The 15,850-nt window shown below is 52.4% G+C and overlaps 5 protein-coding genes across 5 annotated transcripts; 2 read left to right on the forward strand and 3 right to left on the reverse strand.

The window, feature by feature from the left end:
- Positions 1 to 1,557: 1,557 nt before the first annotated feature.
- On the forward strand, positions 1,558 to 4,899 carry F5J12DRAFT_905195 (uncharacterized protein; the record flags this gene model as incomplete). Its single annotated transcript, XM_051748629.1, is given in 12 exon segments — positions 1,558 to 1,649; positions 1,699 to 2,175; positions 2,227 to 2,387; positions 2,440 to 2,842; positions 2,892 to 3,102; positions 3,122 to 3,506; positions 3,550 to 3,608; positions 3,642 to 4,040; positions 4,071 to 4,099; positions 4,141 to 4,250; positions 4,277 to 4,577; positions 4,617 to 4,899. 12 exon segments carry the CDS (start codon positions 1,558 to 1,560, stop codon positions 4,897 to 4,899), a joined length of 2,910 nt encoding a protein of 969 aa, XP_051600872.1.
- Positions 4,900 to 5,228: 329 nt separating this feature from the next.
- On the forward strand, positions 5,229 to 6,405 carry F5J12DRAFT_55241 (ubiquitin-related domain-containing protein). Its single transcript, XM_051740034.1, has 5 exons — positions 5,229 to 5,430; positions 5,497 to 5,706; positions 5,807 to 5,919; positions 6,066 to 6,214; positions 6,270 to 6,405. Exons 2-5 carry the CDS (start codon positions 5,623 to 5,625, stop codon positions 6,317 to 6,319), a joined length of 396 nt encoding a protein of 131 aa, XP_051600873.1. The 5' UTR covers positions 5,229 to 5,430; positions 5,497 to 5,622; the 3' UTR covers positions 6,320 to 6,405.
- F5J12DRAFT_826168 (uncharacterized protein) lies at positions 6,270 to 7,709 on the reverse strand (the record flags this gene model as incomplete). Its single annotated transcript, XM_051745501.1, has 3 exons — positions 7,529 to 7,709; positions 7,155 to 7,452; positions 6,270 to 7,088 (listed from the first exon to the last, which is right to left on the reverse strand). Coding segments are annotated over exons 2-3 (538 nt in total), but the record flags the coding sequence as incomplete, so codon positions are not given.
- Positions 7,710 to 9,570: 1,861 nt separating this feature from the next.
- On the reverse strand, positions 9,571 to 13,567 carry F5J12DRAFT_767609 (uncharacterized protein). The gene is made up of 3 exons (XM_051742205.1): positions 13,013 to 13,567; positions 12,595 to 12,956; positions 9,571 to 12,518 (listed from the first exon to the last, which is right to left on the reverse strand). Exons 1-3 carry the CDS (start codon positions 13,348 to 13,350, stop codon positions 9,841 to 9,843), a joined length of 3,378 nt encoding a protein of 1,125 aa, XP_051600875.1. The 5' UTR covers positions 13,351 to 13,567; the 3' UTR covers positions 9,571 to 9,840.
- Positions 13,568 to 14,170: 603 nt separating this feature from the next.
- Positions 14,171 to 15,785, reverse strand: F5J12DRAFT_905198 (uncharacterized protein; the record flags this gene model as incomplete). The annotated part of the gene is made up of 4 exons (XM_051748630.1): positions 14,171 to 14,538; positions 14,665 to 15,651; positions 15,686 to 15,690; positions 15,718 to 15,785. 4 exons carry the CDS (start codon positions 15,783 to 15,785, stop codon positions 14,171 to 14,173), a joined length of 1,428 nt encoding a protein of 475 aa, XP_051600876.1.
- Between the last annotated feature and the right edge of the window lie 65 nt (positions 15,786 to 15,850).

Here is a 15,850-nt window from a genome sequence, read left to right on the forward strand (position 1 = left end):
TTCGACTACAAAGGAACTCAGCACAATAGACAGGGTGCCCTCTCGACCTTGCAATCCAAGTCGGCTCCCAGGCTATCTTGAATTTGAAATCGGAAACCCATCCTCTGCATAACTGCATGCATTCAGACAGGTGGAAACACTTCTTTGCCTGACGACAGCGTCCCTTAGCAGCTGCATATTTGGGGTGAGTTAATTATTCCAAAGTGTACTAGCCCGTACTTGTACATCCCAGCTGCTTGCCCTGCTGTCAAACCGGTTTCAAATTGTTCTACATATGTCCCACTGGGGATTGATTCACGGTCGAAGTTCATACCGGTCGCAATATATTTGTTTCGTAGGTCTCCAGGGGAGGCGGGTTCGTCGAGATCGGTGGTCGTAAGACGGCGGAGTCGGTGCGCGTGGGAGGTAAGGAATGTTCATTTCTGCGGTCCGCTTTCTGTGCATCTGTAATCCTTTTTCATCTCTCCCGACGCCCGACCGACGGACCTCCCGCTCTATGACCGGTTTCGTTGACGGCGGTCTAATTTGAGAGCGTATGAGAAATATTCCGATTTTTAATTGTTTTCTCAATCGTTTTTCTGATTTCACTGTTTTAATTAGAGGCACAGAATGTCTTGTGATTATCCCGACAAGGCGTGATCTCGTAGTGGATCGGTGGTTATCGCCGTCGAATTCGGCTCGCAAAGTTTCAGAAGAGTAGTAGCGCATGATCAACCGTGAATATATGGTCGCAAAGAAGGGTGTTTAGTAAAAGTTGAGCGGATGGCGTAACTTACCCGCAAAGTCGGGACTCCTTCCTCCTCGTATCCCGCGTTTTTCTTTGGAAGCAGCCACCACCGGTAGCCAGAGAGGGGGACGCACCGAGCTCTCCGGAACATTTAGTTCTAAGGGGTGTTGGGGCGGCAAGGGGAACCAGATTGCCCCGCGGGACTGATATGATCTCGACAAGGGTCCTTTACGTTGATATTTTGATGGTGCCCGACCGCGTGGTCAGTTATTTAGAGTTCGAAGGAAGAATAAACACGTACTTTCCTTGATTCTTGTTGCCTGTACTCACGATAATAGTAACCATGGTCGCACGAAAGATAAGATTCCTCTGAGCTGTTATTCTGCCCCCACCCCGCTCTTTTCGACTAGCTCAGGCAGCTGCACTCGTCTTGTCATCTCCCCTTATCCTGTGGAAAAACGTCTTATGGTAAGCGGATGGAATTCTAGTCTTGTTTCCTAATTTGGCAGCCAGGTGGTTGAGGTTTTTCAGGGCGGACGCGTGTTTTGATGCGACTGAGCGCCGGCTTTCTTTTTTCTCCTCCCCCCGCACAAAAATCTTTCTGTCTGTCAGGAAGTGAAAAACACGAGGCTGGCTCATTGCGATACACGAGGCAGACGCTTCCGGATATTTTCCTTTGTCTTGTTATCTTGACCAGCCCTCGTCGTCGTGGAGAGGCGCTCAGTTATCTCGACGCCACGAGAAAACCGAAAAATTCGTATCTTCGTTCACGTCTTCGGCGCCCGCTTATTTACCACTCTCTTGCATGCTAGTTTCCTTTTATTAACGAAATGTCACGACTGCAGCCCAGCTCTTCTTCCGGTTCACCGTTGAGCGGCGGAGGTTCTGCCCAGGGCGAGTACTCCCCGACAGGCCAGCGCGGGTATATTTTCGAACATCCATCGTCGCCCGAGCCCACAAGGATGTCGGAGGGGTCAGAGGGCTTACCCATCCTGGCTTCCCACGAGGCCACCCCCACCAGACCCCGGTTCGACGCTTCACTCATCCATCGGAATGCCTGAAACAGGGTTGACCCCTACCGAGCCTTTTGCTGGTGGTCGCAAGCCTACTCCACGCTCAATTCGTGTAGTAAGCCTTCAGGATGCCCCCCAGACCGGTCGGGACCGCAGCGAGCCTGCAGATCGAGCGCGCGCGAGCAACTCCCGCCAAGCTCGCGTTTGGTCTCGCGCCACCACTGCTGGGCTGGATCCAACTCTCGTATCTGCTGCCGTTGATGCACATGGTCGTATACCTCGTCCCAGGTTTCGCTCCGTCGGCCTCCATCCGGAACTGCTACGGAACCCATCTATCTTCGGTCGGATTTACTTCTATCTACTTCCTCTCCTCGCTTTCTACCACTTGCCGCTTCAAACATTTTTTGACTTCAATGCTGTATATATGTTGTTGCAGTAAGTGCGATGCCGCCATGTTCACCTCTCGTTGCTGATGGAGTCCCACAGAGTAGCGAAGTACCCAAATCCAGTAGCACCCGGCGTGTCAGGCTCTGGCAAGAATTGGGCCCTTGGTGCAGCAGCGTACATAGCTTGCTGGCTGGTTTGGATTATGGTCGTTTTTGTGCTATATGAGCTCGTCTACTCCTTCTACCGTCGTTGGCGTGTCAGTAAGTACAGTTCGATGCCTTGGAGTTCCCCATTTTCAAGACAGTTCATCAGGGCGTCCGCTTATCGTCCCACTTTACCTTTCCTCGTCCGGTTTCAATTTCGTCAGCATGACCTCATACACCAACTTCTGCTTCATGCAGTACATTCGTTTCTCTGCCTTTTTCGGTGAAAACGGCAGTCTTCGCGACGGTCTTGCGGAAACGTTTTGGTTCTACTCCCAAAACTTACCTACCGTTGCACTCCTCCTGCCACGAGCTGGTCTTGTCCTTACCTTGCTATTCGTGTTCTCGTACCCAAATCCCGAATATGTCGCTATGGCCGAAGCTGGCTTCAGTCCTCGAGATAGGACTTTCTTCCGCGCGTCAGATGGAACGCTGACAAGTTACGCCCGCGGCGTCCTTATCGCCAACGCTGCTTGGACAGCTTGGCGTATTCTCGTCTTGATTATCAGCTGGTATGTTGCGTGCACTTGTCTATTGGTTAGTCTTTAAAGTTATCTTAAGGACCGGCCTGTGGATCCTGAGTGGCCAGGGCTGCGCAGGAATCTGTGGACCGCGTTACCGATGGGAGGAGGAAGAACACGAAAAGACCATGTCAACAATCAGTGATAGTGTCTCCGATGGCGATGCCTTACCCTGGGTTTGGAGAATGTGTACGAGGCTACGTATCCAAGAGGCGTACAACTTCTGTCTTACCGTGAAACCGTCCCGCTCGGTGGAATATCTCCAAGAAGGAAGAAGGCGGGGATGAAGGGATGTTGGGCGTCTCCACCACCCCAGCATTCGATGTGGAACAAGTGTTGGCAGCTATTGGCTTGCCGTCGGCCCCGACACCTGCACGACGTGCGCCAATCTCCGGTGACTTCTTTGAACCAAAGAAAGGAGGAATTGGGATGGCCCCCACACCCCCACCGGAACTGTCCGACATCATTCCGAAGGTCGTCAGAAAGTCGTCGACAGAGCGGCCCGTTGCGGGTCCTTCAGCACCATTAATGAAGCTACCTTATCCATTTACGGGCTATGGAGCGCAAGCCTCACCGAAGGATCAGATTCCCTTCCCGCCTTCACCAGGGTCAAGAAAGGAGAAACGCCGCTCACCGACTTCCAGTAGTGCCGGCCGTCAGCAGTCGACACCTGAACAGGTAGACGATGATGGATGAAGCGGAAAGCGAAGAGGATGCAGAGGAAGAGGAGGGTGAGGAAGATGAGGAAGAGGAAGACGTAGGTGAGGTGGGGGAGGGCAGCGACGCACAGCCGCGCACCTCTGGTTCTTTGTCGAGTCTTGGTCAGCCGATCATGTCTCGGTATCCGTTCCAGTTCCGTCGGCCTCACGGTCGCGGAGGATCCGTGTCCTCTGGCCCTGCAACCCGTTCCACCCCGCAATCTGATGAGATGCCGTCGTCGAATACACGGTCCTCGCATTCCCAGTCTACCCGTTCAACAGGTAACCAAGAGACGTCCTCTGAATCCCCAATGTCGCACGGGGTCGGCAGTTCTGTCATGTCGAGTCCAGCCTCCGGACACGCAAGTGGTAGTCCGATACCCATGCCTCCACGGCACCCTCAACCTGGTAGAGGACGTGCTCGCGCTGGGACGGTGCCCACGTCGTACCTGTACCCTACGTCGCCTTCCCCTGTTATATCCTCCGGTCGTGTCCTCACTCGCTTGCGCACGGACAGCCAGAACACCGATAATTTGGGGAGTGGTTACGAGTCTTTCATGAGCGAGCAATATGACGACCAAGATGACGAAGAGGAAGAGGAAGCCTGAACCCCAAGATGATGGAGCAACCTGAACCTGAAGGTCCCCATGAGGCTGCAGAAGGCGAAGACAGTGTTGGTCTACTCGGCGTTATGCCCCGCAGTCCCTAGGTCATCCAACATCAGCAGCTAGACGGAGACGGGGTCGCCGTGACTCACGTTCTAATTCGCACTCTTCACAATCGGATTCTCAGTCCCGTTCAGCGTCATCACGCTCGCGTGCGGGCTCGGCTGTGCGGTCACGGACACAGTCTCTCATTCAGAGCTTGAGTGCTGCATCTCGGTCCTCACTCGATGTCGTGCAAGCCATACGATCACGGACAAGTTCGATGGCACGTCTTGAGGAAGATCCTGGACACATTTCGGACTCTCGTTCGCATTCCGGAAGTGCCGGAAGTGGTTCGGGCAGCGCGCGGAGCGCCACTGGAGAGTATACGTTTGGTCAGCCAATTCGTTTGCCAATGCACAGGCCACTGTCATCGAGTCGACTGCGGCCAGCATCTTCTACGCCATCAATAGCCACGACTTCGGCATTCACTGCTCGCCCTGACGCTGGCCCACGGGAACATAGTGGGGAGAGGAGTGGAATCGCTATTCCAGCCGGAAGAGGCGAGAGCCGACCAGATATCAGCACAGCAGCCCAGTCTTTCGTTACGGCTCCGACGACACTGGCAGGTACTGTGATCAGTGACCAGGCACCCAGCTGGCCAGAAACCATGGTGGACAAGCCACAAATTGAAGAATATGACTGAGGTTTCATCCGGCCTCATCGATGACAGCTCTGTACATGTCCTTCGGCTGTTTTTTCCCCTCTGGTCACCGCTGATGCTTCTTGATCTGTATCATTGTTGGTGGGCCATGCGTTCACTATTGAACCGTATCAGCACGTATTTTACAAGGCACATCTTTCTTCATCCCTTCTTTCATTCCTACACATTCACCCAAGACGTGTCTACACCCTGCATTTCTACTGGTACCGTTATTACCATTCACATATCCTGCATTCAGCACCCCCTTCATAATCTACTCATCACCTGGATCCGTATTTCATTCAACCCCAGAGACGTCTGCGTGCGATACCTTTTTTCTAATCATACTAACCCGTTTATACTGTTGTTCTACCTACCCCCTACCACCTACGCGATTTACGACTTGCCATGACCTTTATTGGGATGTTTTTTTGTGTGTCTTGCGTTAGTCGTTTATCTTCGCCCCCCCTGCAAGTCTTCCAATCTGGAGTTATTGGCGCTCGCTGATGGCATCAGAATACACCGCCCAGAAAGGTGATCATCTTTCCTGGCCACTAGTGACTGATTATGTAATCGAGCACAAACATCGCCATACCCCAGCTTCAGATATCGAAGAACGTCTCCGTCGCCTTATTTTGCTAATAGCTTGAGCAGTTTTTCTGTCCCCGAGCTGCCTTCTAACACGTCAATCGTCTGTCTTTATCCCTGATCCACGTAAAACCAACCATGGCGGAAGATATTCCCCCGACTCAGTCTCAAGCTCAATCAGAGGTCAAGCCAGAGGGTGACAATTCCCCCATCAACGTGAAGGTACGGAGTGTACTCTGGTGAAGCCACACCCCTCTTACATTACATAAAAATATCGCGTGCGTTTGACATTCCCTTGGACTCTCTCTCATGCGATTTGTAGGTTGTTAGCTCTACGGGAGACGAAGTCTTCTTCAAAATCAAGCGTAACACGAAATTGAGCAAACTGCAAGGCGCCTATGCAAATAAAGTAGGCAAGGATGTGGCTAGTATCCGGTAAGTTCGCTGTTTCCTTCACGATATACCATCAGCGTACATCGGCCATCTGTGAGGATGCAGGTACTCCAGATTTCCTTTCTTTTTGTTCTACTTTTGTTTTGTGTTCGGTTTCTTCGGCATCGGACTGATGTCAAACCGTGTAGTTTCCTGTACGATGGTAGCAGGATAAACGAAGATGATACGCCAGCCAGCCTGGACATGGAAGACAACGGTGAGAGCGTTATCTCTTTCGAATTTTGGGACTCCGAAATGACCCCTATCATAACAGACACAATCGACGTTATGGTAGAACGTAAGATTTTCAATATTCTAAATCATCTTTCTCGGTCGCTAACGAATATTTGCAGAGGTTGGAGGATCGAGATTGCATGTGTATCAGTATCGTCGCTGCCAATAGTTGTATTTTTGTTTTTAGTACTTGACATATGCTTTTTGGACACCGTGCCAATAATCAAACTCCTCCATTGGACGAAGTGGTTCCCTTCTGTTGTTTTGTTTTTTTGCAACCTCTTCGCAAGAAGAAATTTGTACAACTTGGGATCGGTGCCTGCATCCCAACGCCGGCGCCTCAATAAGCTGCAAGGGATCTGATTTACAACTGTCCTACTTACTTCTTAAGTGTCTTCAGAACCGGATGGCAAGGGACTTGCGTCGATAATCTTGCACATCACCTTCAACATCATGTTCATTGTTTCCGAGGTCTTGCGGTCACACTCCGCACGCTCACGCCGCTCCTCCGAGATGACTGTCATATTCCGCGTTATCACCTGCGTCAATTCCTGCAATGTTGTCTCCAAACGTGTGGATTTGTCCACATCCGCCACCTCCAGTACGTCTCTTCGATCCTCAACCTTGACCCGTCCTTTTTGAGTACCTTTCTCCGCACCCTGAATCCTGACTACATCGCCGGAACGCCCCAGAGATTGCTTTTTCCTCACCTCATCCACCCCATCATCGGTGTGTCGCCGTTTCTTTCCATTGCTAACACTCGCCTCTGCCTCATCAGCGATGCACTTGATATGAAGACGACGACAGTGATTACAGGACCGGTTTCTATTACCCGCATTTGCGGTGACTACACAGCTTTTCTTCTTTTTGTGGCATGCATAACATGCGGGAACAAGAAGATGAGGGCGTTTTGGTAATGACTCCTTGGATGATGGGGCCTATCGTCGTACCAAGGTGAGATGTAAGTGATCCAAACGTACCGGACGCCGCTCTTTGGCACATACCATTGTGACATTCGTTCCGCCCATCAACCGGCCGCTCTGTATCATGCGATCGATCATATCGTCCCGGAGAATCAAGGTGAAGGAGGACGGTGTCAGTTAAGTCGGATGATGACAATTATAGTAAATGAAACCATGTTACTGTATAATTGCGGCCAGTTGGACTTGCTTAGGACGCAGGCTATTACTATCAAATAGGTGATTCAAGTGGCGCACAAGACGGAGTCGACAGATGTAACGAGAGGGCTTGTCAAGAATACGAGTGATGAGTATAATTAGCCAGCAAACTAGCAGATGTGACCTACCAATGAAACAGGATGGCATGCCAAAATAGATATCCGGCACTTCGTTTTGGTCCGTGTTAGAGCATTACCAACAATAATACAGGGGCCATGAATCACTGTGCTTCAGGAGCGGGCTTGAACGTGAATGACAAGTATATGTTCAAAACCAAGTGAGTAGCAGATGGCAATCGTACGAGAATTGAAATGGAGTGGGTACACCAAAGGGATGCCAGTACTCCAGTGTAACACGATGTACTGGCCGCACACAAGCGCTGAAGACATGCAGGACGGATTCTTGATGGCAGTACTTGGAGACAGGGGAAAACTACAACTTCCGCCCGGGTGTAGAATGAAAGACAATCGGGGATCCCGGCCTGACTTTCGTACTTCAGATAACTTTATTACACGCGCGACACTAGGATGTGCATGATTCAGCCATCTATAATTGAATACCTCCATTGAACGAAACGGCTCCATTGTGTGACTTGGGATTGGTGTCTACATTCCACGTAGGCACCTCGATAAGCTGCAAAGAGAACCGATTTACAACTGCCTGACTCACCTCTTAAATTTCTGATTTGCAACCAGATGGCAGGGTTCCGGAATCAACAATCTTTAACATAACCTTCGAGATTATGTTTATCGTTTCCGAGGCCGTGCGGTCGCACACCGCGCGATCACGCCGCTCCTCCGCAACAGCTGTCATGGTCCGCGTCATTGTCTCCGTCAGCTCCTGCAATGTGGTCTCCACACGCGCGAGCCTGTCCGCATCTGCATCCCGCACGTTCCCCCTATCCTCATTCCGGACTGCTTTCTCAGCCGCTTCCTTGACAGCAGGTGTGATGGGTATGGCCTCCAAATGCGCGACCTCGTTCGCAACTGCTTTGTCCATTTCTTTCTTGACATATGGAATGATATGTGAAGAGCTGCTGTGCGCCTCTCCCACCCACCGTCCGTCCTGAATATCGGTCTCCTCCGAGTCGCTGGATTGCCTCCGAGGCCGTTTTCCCTTTGGATCATCTGAACTCCCACCGTCTATGCATTGCCGTCTCTTCCCGGAATTAGCAGGTCCCTGATCTGCTTCGGTTTCCTCAAAGATACATTTCTTGTGGCGGCGGCGACACTGATCACAGGGCCGAATTCTGTTACCTGCGGCTGTAGTGGCTATGCAGATCCTGCCACCTTCGCGGCAGGCATTACATGCAGGTGGTGGGTTCACATCCTATTTAGTAGGTGAGGACATAGAGATCCAGGACACTCCGTAACGCTCTTCACCGCCTACCTCGGTGCCATGCATTTTGCTCGTCGAACTGAACCTTAACCTTGCACGCCCGGGCCATGGTGTGGGTTTACGTTCCTTTATGCTGTTTCCGCTCATGCCTGTTTGGATAAAATCAAGGAGGTGAGAGTGCACATGTACGTTCAGTAGTTCAACTTAGTCGAGTCGGGTGACGCCGACGGCTAGTGACAGGAACGAAATTTATATTGTAGCCAGACCCAGAGCTTCACATTGCGTAAGTAAAACTCGGGCAATTATGCGCGAATCTGGTTGGCACACCGCCCAGGAGAGAATAGTTCCATGACGACGCAGTTATGTTAAATTAGTAGGCGCACACTGGCCAGACAGTTTTTGAAGTTTGAACAAAGTTTTCAAAGCACGCTGGTAATGAAACGGGTCAGAAGACAAAGATTGAGACAAAGGTTAGAAAGGCGCTTGCCAATTTACAAGAACGTGAGTGAAGAATATACGTCGGCCAAGCGACTTGCGGGTGCAACCATACAAGATTTGAAACGGAGCAATGGGAATGTAGCACGATGTGCAGAAACGTGAGGCAATATTGATGTACATATGTAGTGGTGGCAGTGCTTGAAGACAGGGGATCTTCCACGAGCAGCAAGAGGCTGAAAGCACACTGCCCACCTGACTCCAGGTAATCAGTATATATGTACTCAAGCCCCAGGGACTGGAAACTAGCCCTCTCCAAGTCAGTTCTTCTTACAGAAGGGGCACAACTCCACCCATTACTGCATTGCCAGATTAGAAAAAGCACATTGCATTGCCCAGCACAGTAGCGCGCAGATAAATAACTTCTGTAAAAAAAAAAGGGGGGGGGGGGGGGGAGGAAGGCAAGGGAGGCAAGTATTAGACTGCACTGCTTGCCTGAACGAACGACGCACACAAAACACAGTGCCCATGAAGAACGAACGAAAACCAGGACGAAGATGAAGACGAAGACGAAGACGAAAAAGAAAGCACCAGAAGGAAACCATAGAATAACGAATAACTTCGTATCTCCAAACCGTGGATAAGAGAGGGAGAGGAGAATACAAGGATGATGACGGAGGAATAGAGCGTAATACACAAAGGTTTTTTAAAATATATAGCGACGAGAATGGGGAAAACTTCAAACCTTGCCCTTGCCCTTGCCCTTAGCAACGCGGCTAAGAAGTCGTCGCGCACGACTATACTCCTCATCCTCCTCGCTCGAGTCTTGCCACACATCAATGGGAGAAGCAGCAGCAGCGGCATGCAACGCAGCCCTAGTCTTCCAACCTTCTACAGGTCGAGGTCGATCTGACCACGTAGCTTCTGCCTCGTCCTCGTCAAATTGATCATAGGCTGCAGAAGGAGGGGGAGGTGAGAATGTCGGATGCAAAGACATGCGCACGCTCTTGCGGCGGACCGCTGGCGGGGTCTCTGTTGACACGGTCGATGAAGCACCGCCCTGGTCTCGAGAATCCTGGTCGTGCAAGAGAGGCGGGGCCTGCAATGAGAGGTGGGGCTGTGGTGCCGGGGACAGTGGAGGTAATGGTACAGGTGATGGTGACGACGGTGAACCTATTGGGCTCTCACGTCCAGTTTCGTATGAGGAGATGGACATCGAATCACGTAGGTCAGGTACGGAGGAACCCCGTGTCGCAGAGAGTATCTGCTCCAGCGAACGTCTGCCTACTTGATCAGCCTCGGTAACATATGCGGGTTGTCCCTGGAAGGGAATAGCGGGGGTCGTGAACGTCACGGGATTCGGAGATGGCGTACGGCTCGCGTTACGCAAGGCAGAACGTAGCGGAGTCTTCGCAAGCTGTGACGACGTACTAGGATTGGTGCCGCTACTGCCACTGACAACACTGCCGGCAGGAGGAGCACTCTTCACTTCACTCGAGGGGGTACTCCGCATTTTTGGGGAAGTCGAAGCCGCATTGACACGTGAGGTCGACGTCACCGAGCCACGACGCTGGAGATCTAGGGACCGCGCCTTCCCATTTGGAGGCTGCTGGCCAAGCCCTTCACGAGCAGGGCCGCGTTGAGTGGTAGTACTGGGCGTGTGTGGGGCTTGGGGCGGCGGCGCGCGGGGCACTTCTAGCACGGGCAAGTTGCCGTTTGACGAGCTGGCACGCCCATTCAGAGTAGCTAGAGCGGACGCGATGTTTCTTTCCCTGTTCTGACGCGCGACGTCTTCAACGATGCTCATCAAACTCTGGTCCGCACTTCCGTTAGGAGTATGGAGTGTACCCGATTTCGCACCTCGGCGCCCTGGCGATGAAGCTCCTGGAGTAAGCGAGGAAGGATGTGCTTGAACTTGAGCGGAAACCTTCTGGCTGGATGGGCTTGAGGGAGACTCTGCCAGCGCACTTGAGCTTCCGGGTGGCCCAGCGGACAAACGACCTGGGCGAGGAGTTCGTGCATTGGCATCGAGCGAGCTCCCGCTTAACGCTACGGAATTCGCGTCAGCAAAATCGGTTGTAGCGCGTCTGGTACGTTTGGAAGTGGCAGCATCACCTGCAGGAGGAACGTATGGCCTCTCTGTCTGAACCGAGTGTGAACGATTGCGATGCATCCCCTGGTCGGTGTCGTTGTCCACCTCTCCGTCCGTAAAACCACCATCAGGTCCCTTCAACGCCGCAATAGACTTTTTCCGGCGTTTGCTTCTCCCCCTCACCATTCCTCGTGCACTCTCGCCGTCCGTTACCCACCCATTCGCATTACCTGCATGCACACGCGGACTTCCCGGGCTACTGGACGATTTAACCATCGATTGCCCACGGACTTTGCGCAACTTCGACTTCGGCGAGACCCCGGATAAGGATTGTCTGATGCCCGGTTTGGGACCCGCCTCCGAATCCGTGCTATTGCGCCCATTCCGTAGATGTCCATCTATGCGGGTAGACCAGCCACCCGTAGATTTGAATGAAGTAGGTTCAGCCGTCAAAGGTCCCTCCCATACTGCAGCGGGCCCACCCGCTCCCTTGGTCCGTGCACGATGCGAGAACAAGCCACGTAACGAACTGAGGAACGTCACGGAAGTTTTACGTTCGCGGAGTTTTCCCCTTCTCAACTCCGGACTGGGCGTCTGGTCCCTGTCATCACCTGTCGTTGGAAGAGGACGTAACGACTTAGATCGGACGCTCGCGAATGGATCGTTTTCGACGACTTCGAGGGGACCATGAGGGAACTCATCGCTACTGTTGCTTCTCCGCATGACGACTGGATTCGGGATATTTGTATCCGAACCGGTTCTAGAAGGGCCGGACACGGGAAGGGGAACGTTGGGAGGGACACCGGCGCTTCGATCTTCCTGTACATCTTCGTCAGAAGCTTCAGAGATGTGCCTCGATATAGGTCGGCGTTGTCTGCTCCGGGTATAGCGCAGACCCGTCCCAGTGACATGACTATTAGAAGTAGAAGATTGCGATGCCGAAACTGCGGATGTTGATGCTGGTGTGGGCGATGCTGGCTTCGGAATTGGTACGCCGGTGGGTAGGTCAAGTTCTGAGATAGCGTGAGCAGGGGGGATAGAGACCACTACGTGACCTTGATAAAAGATTTCTTCTTCTGCCGCTTTTGGGGGTGTGGGAGACGATTCGGTCCGATGATCGTGTGTAGTACGTTCGTCCTGGCCACGTTCTACAGAAGTGCTGGCACGTTGAGAGGCGCTTTGCGAGGGTGTGAGGGACGACAGGTCAGAGGCGTAGGAGATGGGCACTTGAGGGGCATTATTCGCAGAAGATGGATCGAGTCTTTGGTACCCAGCCGAATGTGGGGGCGACAGGGAATGGGTTCTAGAGAATGAGATTCCGGGGTCTGCAGCCAAACCATAATTGCTCGTTAGCATGCGCATATATGCATAACGGTAGGAAGGATCAATCGTAGAACATACCACGGGACTCGGATAAGCCGCCACTAAGGGACTGGAGCGTACGAAGACCTTGTTTACCCATCTCGCCCCACACCCATCCACAATCTACGAGTGCACGACAACGTGCTCCGAGAGCTTCTCGGACAACGCTAATTCGTCTGACCGCGAGCTCTCGCTCCTTCTCCGCAAGATGGCTCTCGCATGCCTGTAGCTCTGCCTGTGCATGAGCTAGTTTGCTACCTGCGGAGCCAATAGTGACGGAGTTCGTCGTCGACGGTAGGGACGAGAAAGAAGCGGAGCTTCCGCCGGGGTGTAGAATGAAAGACGATCGGGAATCCCGACCTGATTTTTGTGCTTTAGATAACTTTATGACACGCGTGACGCTAGAATGTGCTCATGATGAAGTCGGGTCAATAAATGAAGGTATGAGGTTGCTCACAGGATCTCTCTGTCACGGAGAATGGCACCGACGTCGTCCTCGAGTTCTTTCAGCAAGACGAGCTGTTCTCGCCATTTCTCCACTACATGGAGGTACCGTTGGAGTGCATCGTCTGCGCCCGCGAGTACGTCGACGATGGCAGCAAGGACTTGGGCCGGAGAGCCAGCCGAGGTGGAGGAGTACGGGTTTTCTGAGGGAGAGGCGGCGCTGTACGCCGAGAGAGAAGCGAGGGCAGCATGTGAGAGAGGGAAAAGAGAGGCAAAGTGTTTAGTGTATTCTTTCTCGTGTGCAATCAGGTTGCTCAAGAGACGCGAGTCTGGCGGTCTGTGGACGACCATTTAGCAGTCACCGCGGTCAGTTTGAAAGACCTCGCCAACGCGTGTCTGGGTTGGTCGCTGTGCAAAGGCAGTGACTGGAAAAACAAAAAAACAAAATCAAGTGCCAACGCGTGTCTCGAGCAAGTTGCATCTGATGATGACATTTTGGAGCATTTCCCTATTTGGAGCTGCAAGGCAGCAGTTTACATACTAATCAAAAGAACATCTGATTGTCAGTCGACAGGGGGTGCCTGGGTTGCTCAGAAGGAATTAGATACTAATAAACACGTTTTACACGACTTCATATCGAACGGTCGTGGCGCACGTAGCGCTTAATCGTGGACACCACCGATCATATATGTATATGGACCGTCGTGCAAACAAGATTCAGTAATAAAAAAAAGGCGTCATGTGAACCGGCCAAAACAGCTCCAGGCTACCCCGAGAAGAGCAAGGGAGGAGAAAAAAAAATTATGGTAACCCAAAAAGCGGAAAGGTACCGATACACATGTTACGACTATCGATCGAGCGGAGGGGACGTAGGCACGGGTTCATTGCCAATGGCGGGTAACGCAGCGTAACAGGTGGGGTATGTGTGGAGGCAGCACCTGCCTGTAAATAAGTTATCCACTGAAGGATATCAGTGCATTCAGAAACACATTAGTCAGAAAAGAAAAAAAGAAAAGGAAAAGACGGCAATGAATACGGGTAGCCCTAAAAAGTACACGGCACTTTTGTGTTGTAATCGCAAACGTAACCAAGAAAAAAAACCATCGTGGACAGAAACCGAATCACTGGACAAGGACTCTAGTTGGCCGAGCCAACCGATGGGGCCTCGTTCTCAACGTAGGCCGCTGTAGGCCGTCTGCATGACACTCTCGCCGCTACCTTGCTTGATGTGGGTAGGGCTAGGGAAAGCTGGCTCTGCCCTACTTGGAGAGTAAAGAGACCTCGGTCCCCGCGAATTATAGCTGAGAGTGGCTGCAGGGAACGCAACAGGACTTCCGGGAGGAGACGCCATCTTGCGTTCGGCATAGGCGCGCAACATCTCATCGGGTGACATGACGCTGGCAGACATGGGTACCATCCCAATAGGCGATGTCGGTGCCGCATGAACAGGCGTGGGGGGTAGTGGCATCTCGACCGGCGCTTGAGAAGGGAGGAGGTAATCGTCACCTGCATCCGTATCGTCATTGCCCGTGCGCATCACTGGCAACGAAATAAGAATAAGCAACTCAGGATAGCTAGTAAATGAAGAGATATACTTACTCGAAAGGGACGGCCACACTTCGTCCATGCTGGGGCGAGCCTGTGAAGAAGTCTCACCAGATATACGAGCCGTAATATCTTCCGGAGTCAGAGAGAATGCACCCTGGGTCTGTACCGGAGACAAATCATCGGAATCCTGACGCGTAGGCACAGGAGGGACATGTCCGACGTGGAAGGCACGACTGGCGACTGTACGACGGGACTCGATAGACGGGCGAACATCTGCGGCGAACGAAACCCTGGATACCCGTTCGCCGAACGCGGAGGTACGAAGCCCCGGACGAAGCTGTGACATGTTAGGAACAGCAGTGTCGCCATCCGCACTCGTCCTTTCAGCGCCTGTTTCGCCCTCGATCGCGACAGTGCTAATTGGGCGGATAGATCCGAACGAGAACGCGGAGGAAGTACGGGCACCGCCGGGGACGGCGATGCTGTTCCGTATAGCAGCGGATGCACCAGCTGCAGACATGGATTTCCAGTCTGACGAGATGGTCGACATGCGCGTGTCGATTGCCTGAGAGAAGCGATGGCTCTTCTCTTTCGCTTTGATACGACTCATCTTGATGTAATATGCGACGCCAAGACCGATAAATAAGAGGGGAATGAGCACGCCAGCAGCGATCTTTCCACTGGTGAGAGAACTGGGAGTAGGGAAGTTGTTGACATAAGTGACGGTATTTGGGGTGGACAAATCAGCACTCGCTGGAGTAGAGCCTGAGGTTGGTGCGGTATAAGTTGCAGTGAAAACGGGGCCTGCTGGAAGAGGGCTGAGGAAAGGTTGCGTTCCGGACGTTACGATGGACAGCTGGAGCTGGATGGAGGAAGAGTCGTTCCACCACTTGGGTTCTAACTGAGTCTGGTAGCTGCCTAGACCGAAGTTGACATTTTGCCACTCGTGGATGCGGCTGTTGGTCAGAGACGGGGCGATGAGGTATATATCTACAGCCGATGTACCGGCCAAGCAAGAGGTGTCCCAGGATATGTTGAAGTTGTCACTGCTGGACACGGTCATGCCCGTAGTGGGATTCGTATAGAAACCACCAGTCGTGCATGCTAAAAAAAAACCTGGATGAGACGCCCCCTAGACTGCTCCTGCGACCAAGGAACACATACAGTCACGCTTGTTGATGTTGTGGGCAGGCACCAGCGTGCCCGACGCGAACATGAGCGAAACCTCTCTTAGACATATGGACAGATAAGCGCGGTTGATATTTTTGTTGTTGTTGTTGTTATCTCGGGGCCAAAACCCGCC

Source organism: Pisolithus orientalis (genome assembly GCF_024613125.1).
Source record: "Pisolithus orientalis strain OTSU chromosome Unknown F5J12scaffold_11, whole genome shotgun sequence".
In the NCBI taxonomy this organism is placed as follows: domain Eukaryota; kingdom Fungi; phylum Basidiomycota; class Agaricomycetes; order Boletales; family Pisolithaceae; genus Pisolithus; species Pisolithus orientalis.

Coding starts and splice junctions, on each gene's coding strand:
- F5J12DRAFT_55241 (XM_051740034.1), top strand. CDS start 5,623: ATGGCGGAAGATATTCCCCCGACTCAGTCTCAAGCTCAATCAGAGGTC. Junction 5,920..6,065: donor AAGGATGTGGCTAGTATCCG/GTAAGTTCGCTG, acceptor CAAACCGTGTAG/TTTCCTGTACGATGGTAGCA. Junction 6,215..6,269: donor AATCGACGTTATGGTAGAAC/GTAAGATTTTCA, acceptor GAATATTTGCAG/AGGTTGGAGGATCGAGATTG.
- F5J12DRAFT_767609 (XM_051742205.1), bottom strand. CDS start 13,350: ATGGTCGTCCACAGACCGCCAGACTCGCGTCTCTTGAGCAACCTGATT. Junction 12,957..13,012: donor CTCCGTGACAGAGAGATCCT/GTGAGCAACCTC, acceptor AGCACATTCTAG/CGTCACGCGTGTCATAAAGT. Junction 12,519..12,594: donor CGGCTTATCCGAGTCCCGTG/GTATGTTCTACG, acceptor GTTTGGCTGCAG/ACCCCGGAATCTCATTCTCT.